Below are 6000 nucleotides of genomic sequence, written 5' to 3'. Positions count from 1 at the left end.
TAACCCACAGGTTGCAGACAAATGAATACACCTACTCAGATGGAACGTTATGGTGAGTACATAACTTCTAATTCTTAACATGGAAAACAGATTAACTGATTGCTTTGACTGCAAGAAGAGTGTCCGAGTTACAAGTTTTTATGCTGAGTCAACCGTAGCTCATTTTCTTTAATGATAGGGTTTATTTGAGAACTAGTCCTTCTTTTCTGCCTAAAGTGGTATCTGTATTTATTTTAAGCCAAAATATCCATCTCGCCATTTCCTTTCCTGAACCTAAAAAATGAGGAAGAAAGGATATGCCATACCTTGGATGTCCACATACAGCTCCAGTAGTAGCTTGACAGAATGAAATCTTTCAGATCTTTGGATCAATTGTTTATTTTTTGTGAAGGTTAGAAGATACAACCTGTGTCATAACAGACTATTTCTAAATGATTGCCTAAGGTTTATTAACTTTTGTTATACTCACCATAACAAACTATACTAGGCAGGTTTAAGACCCACTGTAACAGGGCCTTGGCCTCATTCTATGGCTTCTTGGAAAGGGCTGGATTCTAGAAATATTCTAGAAGCTGTTGCTTGGTCCCCTGCACATACTTTTACAAAGCAGTGCAAGCTTCACTCCTTCTCTAGGTCCAGATAAAGCTTTGCCAGGACAATTCTTCAAGGGCTCTTGGACTCTTTTCCTTCCACCTCCTAAATACAGTTAGCTAAGGTAATCAACCCATATAGCAGTGATCAATTTGATGAACATAGTACAGTTGTGCAAACTGAATTTGCCATAAGAGTAGATGTGCAAATGATCACTGTTGCAGTAGCCGCTCCCTCCTTCCACCCCCCCCTTGTTTTTTGGTGTGGTTTTTATCCTAGGATGTTGACATTTATTTTTTGTTGTTCCTACTATTGTCCTTTCAGGGCTCAGCCTCCCTCTTATCTGCTGGCATGAAAGCTCTGAAGGGCTTTGCGCCACACTTTGCCTTTTAATCAGCACAGCTCGAGATGCTTGAGAGTTTAGGGTTGTAGAAGGTGCCCTAAAGCTTTGGAAGCTGGCCGGCCATTGTATCCTTGGCAGGATGTAACCCATATGGCTAAGGCTACTGCAATAGTGAACATTAAAACATCTACTGTTATGCTGAGTTCAGCTTACACTGCAGAACTTTCTTTGAAACTTTCTGCAGTGGAATTTACACTGTTTGCTATCCTTATATTTAATGTGAATTTTGATCTATTATATCATATTAATGCATTCCTTCATCTTGTTTCTATACTTAGTATCACAGCCTATATGGCTCCCAGTCGTGGTGAAACAGGGATTGCTGAGCAACCCAATTAGCTGGTTATCAAATTGAAATGAATAATAAGTAAACTAATTGGTACTGTGGAAACATTGTGAATATGAAGATTGTCTGAATATGAAGACATTAGAGGGCATCTGCAATGACCCTGCTGATGGCTAGTAGTAATTCACATGTGACCTATGACAAAGAAGTTATACCTGAAGGCAGGTGATTTTTAATGCTCATTCTATAGTACTGCAAATGCACAGCATATGTTTGTTTGCATCTACTGCATATAAATGTGTTTTTCACTGCTGAATGATAGAAGGCATTGTTGTTGGCTGCTCCTGCATAAAAACAGTGTGTTATAAGAACACTTTGTTTCTGACACTTTTTATCCAAAATCCTGTCATTACAGTTTCATGTTTTGGGACACAGGCCATATCAAAAGGACTTTTTGCATGAAATGACCTTTAACTTCACCACAACAGAGAAGACTCCAAAGAAGTGCTTAGACCTTTACTTTGCTACTAACTACAACATCAGCATCACCGTATTATCCACAGGAGATATTATCAAGCTTACCATAAAGACGCAGATAGCAGGTAGGTTATATGGTGCAAGCAGAAGTGAATAATGCACTTATGACGCCAGTCCAGAAATACCAGTAGGAAGCATATCACTTGCACATTGGTTGTTGTATCAGAATATTAAACATTGATTAGTTAAATGCAAGAAAAAATGAGCGGATTTAAACTATAAAGGAAGAAATTGACCTTGTGGCACATTTGTTGTATTATCATATTGTATTTTGCCAACATTGGTTAATATAGGACTAGCTGAGGGAGAGAATAGTATTGCATATGGAACTTGCTTTTTAGTGCATGACTGTTAACAGGGAAGGCTATGCAGATGGAGTAGATGTACAAAGGCAAATTTCACACACACACACACACACACACACACACACACACACACACACACACACACACACACACACACACACATGCAAGCACTTGCACAAACAGACACACACACACACACACACACACACACACACACACACACACACACACACACACACACACACACACACACACACACACACACACACACACACACACACACACACACACACACACACACACACACACACACACACACACACACACCAGATAAATAAAACTAGTAGATGCAGAAGAAAATAGCCATGGTGCCTTGCATCTAGATTTCTTTAATTCACTAAACAGGCAAGGGTAAAGGTACCAAACAGCACTAGATTTGTAGATAAGGGGTAGAAAACAGCCAGCACAAAAACTGATGCAGATGTATTCCTGCTTAACATCTCATGACCTGTTTGGCCCACATCAGTCTGTATTTTTTTATTTATGCATAGCACTGAGACAACAGTTAGCTGGGCTTTTGATAATCTGCTTCTGTCTAACGATTAACAGTTATTTTCCATGTCATCCTTCTTGACCTGATGATGATTTTGACACCACTGGCTACAGAACCTTGACTGAGTCTCCTAGTCTGTACTATTTATTGATGCTCTGTATGACTTGCTTGCCCCTCACCTTTTGGGTTGCTCACAGGTATCAGGAGTTAATTCCTCCAGTAGCCACCCACCACATGTGTGAGATGCTACAGGGCTTGACCTTAGGCTGCTTTTATTTAGTGTATAGAAACAGTTCCTTACAGAAATCATTCAAGAGAAAGGTCTTTCTTATCAGTCATAAGCCGACAATATTCCACTTTTCTTCTTTATCACTCAGGAGTCTGTGCAGGACTTGTCCTTGCTTGAAAACTGCGTGGAGTTGATTCTTCTGTGGATGATAGAGATTTAAGTCAGGATCACCCTACTAAAGATACAGATGTAGCTGAAGAATGCCACTGTATGCCCTTAATATTTTCCATAGATTAAAGCATGTTGCTCTGATCCATTATCTGAGTGTGATTCTTGATGTCAGGCTGATGCTGAAGGACCATATAACAGCTGTTGCAAAGGTATTTACACCTGTAGAAATATTGACCATATCTGCAATTTCATTCCATCACTGGATGAATTAGCTACAGGGATCCACAAACACACATGTGCCCGAGCACGAGCACATCGCACTGGCATTGTCTTGATTGGATTACAGCAATGCCCTTTACCTGAGGCTGTCAGCTGACATTCTGGCATTGCTTCAGTTAGTGCAGAATTCTGCGGTGAGGTTACCGCCTCTAAGTTCCCATTTTTTTGCTGCATAATCCACACTGTTTGCCAATTACTGACAGGTCTGTATATATGTTACTGCTTCTTCATTACCTGCTGTGTACAGCCTAGTTTCTGCTTATTTGAGACAGCTTTTTGTTCCATATGTCTCTGCTAGAGCTCTCAAACCTTCAGCTGAGGGGCTGAAAGCTATTGCAATGGCCCATTTGGAAAATTTGGAAAGATACCTTTTACTTTCCTTGTCCATTATTTGGTAATCAGACACCTGTCCCTGATCTAGACATAAAATTCTGATGCCTCATTTAGTATGTCTCAAAAATTTCATATTTTAGAAGAAATTTCCAAGGACCATGTGCAGAGGCCAGCTGTTAGTTTTTGTACTTCCTTTTAATTGTGTATTCTTATGCTGACATGTTAATTAAGTTTATAGACCACCTTTTGAAATGTTTATTGTTTCTTTTTGAATTTTTGCACTGCTTAGAGCGAGAAGCATTTTATTATTGTAAATACATAAATAAATAAAGACTCAAAATCTGTTTATAAATTTTCACCCAACATGACAACGGCAATTCCATTTTTAATGGAATAGTCATTATTTTAGCTTTTGCATCATCAGGCTAGAACTGGTTTCTAAGTCTGGCATGTTCCTGCCATTAACAGTTGTAGCAGCATCTCTCATTGAAACATTTACTGCATGATGAGCAGACCTTGTAAAATAAGTATTCTTTATGTCTGACATGGAGGATAGTTTTAAGAACTTTTTCCATATTGCCTCAATGAAGTACCTTATTTAAGCTATCGACAGCCTATTTTAGTACAGTACTGTGGTCTATCAGCATATATTTTAGTTAAAACTCCTGCTGTTAAGTTTGAAGATCTGAAGCTACATTTCCCAATCTATTTCACCAGTCAAGTTTCTTGATCTAGAATGGAGAATTACTAGAAGAAAGGCTACCATTTTCCTCTGAAACTGAAGAGCTAATAAAAAAATTGCCACTGGGCCTGCTTTTAAATTATTGTCAAACTGGTTAGCCACTGGGAGCTATACAACATGTATGTGCCTTCTTGGGAGTTAAGGACCTTCCATGCAGTCCAATATTCTTTTGAAATATTTCAGTTAATGTAATGTATATATTGCTGTTCGTAGACAAACCATCCTTAGCATCCCACTAATTAAACTGTGTCATTCTTTTAATGGTTACGCTACAATGAATCATCTTCGGTGGAAGAAAGAAAAATAATCTGTTGATCATCCAAGTCTCTGTCTTGGCCAGAAGGTGGCAGCAGTTGCATTGTATAAAAGTCTTCCTTTGAATTTGAGGAGGAAAGAAATGTGAATTTGTTACGAGTTGAAAAGATATTGGAGAGTGCTACCAATTAATTGTAAAGACTGGCATAGGAAGGCAGAGAACAACTATGGAAGCTCTGTGCTGATTATTTTAAGTAAATTAGAGTCATGACTCCTCTCATACATTCTTTTTTACATCCCTGCAAAACTGTTAACTTTTGATAGCTGAAGCTACTGGAAATGAAGTCTATAAATCCACCACTGAAATTTTGGTCAGGTAAGGCAGCAAAGAGTATTCACTCATTGTGTTATACTCTTTTTCAAATTGTCAGGAAATTGCATAGGACTCATGCACTTGCTCACCAGCTGAAGAATGAGGCTACTTAACGAAAATACAAACTACCTTGTAAGTTACAGTCTCTTTTAATGTCACATTTTTTACACCTTTCCACACTATGGACTTTGATTTTCAATACTCAGGAACTGACAGTGTAAATCATTAACCTCCCTGGGGAATGCTGTATTTTCCTCTGAAGGGAGACTTCAAAACTGTTCTTTCATTGCAAGATAAAAAAAGACTGATCTATTTTAGATGGTTGGCACAGTAAATTAGTCTGTATCATTCAGTGGAATTAAATTAGTAAGCTACAAGTTCGCTTTTCTTTGATACACAAAGCAGAAAGAATACCTGTTCTCTGCCAAAACTGTGCACACTGACAACAAACATATTATGCACTGATGAAATGTGATTTAGTGGCATCAAAAGTAGATTGCGTTTTAGTGTGCTTATCTGAAATCTTGCTTTTTTTAAATGGATACTTTTAAAGAAATTGTTTATTAAATCAAATCACTTGTATTCGGAGAGGCTTGTGGATGTGGACTTACTGTGGATTTCTGGTTTTGTTTTGAGCTATTAGTTCCAGAATGATAATTATCGCATTTACATCTGCTAGCACTGATGCTGATGATTTATAAGTTATCCCAGAGCTAATCACTGGACAAGGATCATAGAGATGTACTTTATAAAAGTGTGTGAAAACAGATTTAATTCACCAAGTAAAGCAACAATTGACTTTATTGCTTTCATATATTTAAGACACTTAATGATACTACTGAATATACTGCATTCAGGAGCATGATTAAAGTAGATTGTGCTAATCGTGATCAGAGAGTTGAGTATCTCTTAACACTGTTGACCAGATGTAGATAGTGCTCCT

The 6000-nt window shown here is 38.1% G+C and overlaps 1 protein-coding gene across 2 annotated transcripts in view; it reads left to right on the top strand.

The window, feature by feature from the left end:
- SUSD1 (sushi domain containing 1) overlaps positions 1 to 6000 on the top strand; it is a 1084671-nt gene that overhangs the window by 831668 nt on the left and 247003 nt on the right. For both annotated transcript variants that reach the window (XM_044061072.1, XM_044061071.1), the window contains one exon: positions 1696 to 1882. In XM_044061072.1, the coding sequence (XP_043917007.1) occupies positions 1696 to 1882 (187 nt within the window). The remainder of the gene's footprint in view (positions 1 to 1695; positions 1883 to 6000) is intronic.

The sequence above is a fragment of the Protopterus annectens genome, chromosome 2.part0 (assembly GCF_019279795.1).
Source record: "Protopterus annectens isolate FY-2018-M chromosome 2.part0, PAN1.0, whole genome shotgun sequence".
Classification (NCBI taxonomy): Eukaryota; Metazoa; Chordata; order Ceratodontiformes; family Protopteridae; genus Protopterus; species Protopterus annectens.
The sequence above is the reverse complement of the archived record's forward strand: the minus strand, read 5'-3'. Positions and strand labels throughout refer to the sequence as shown.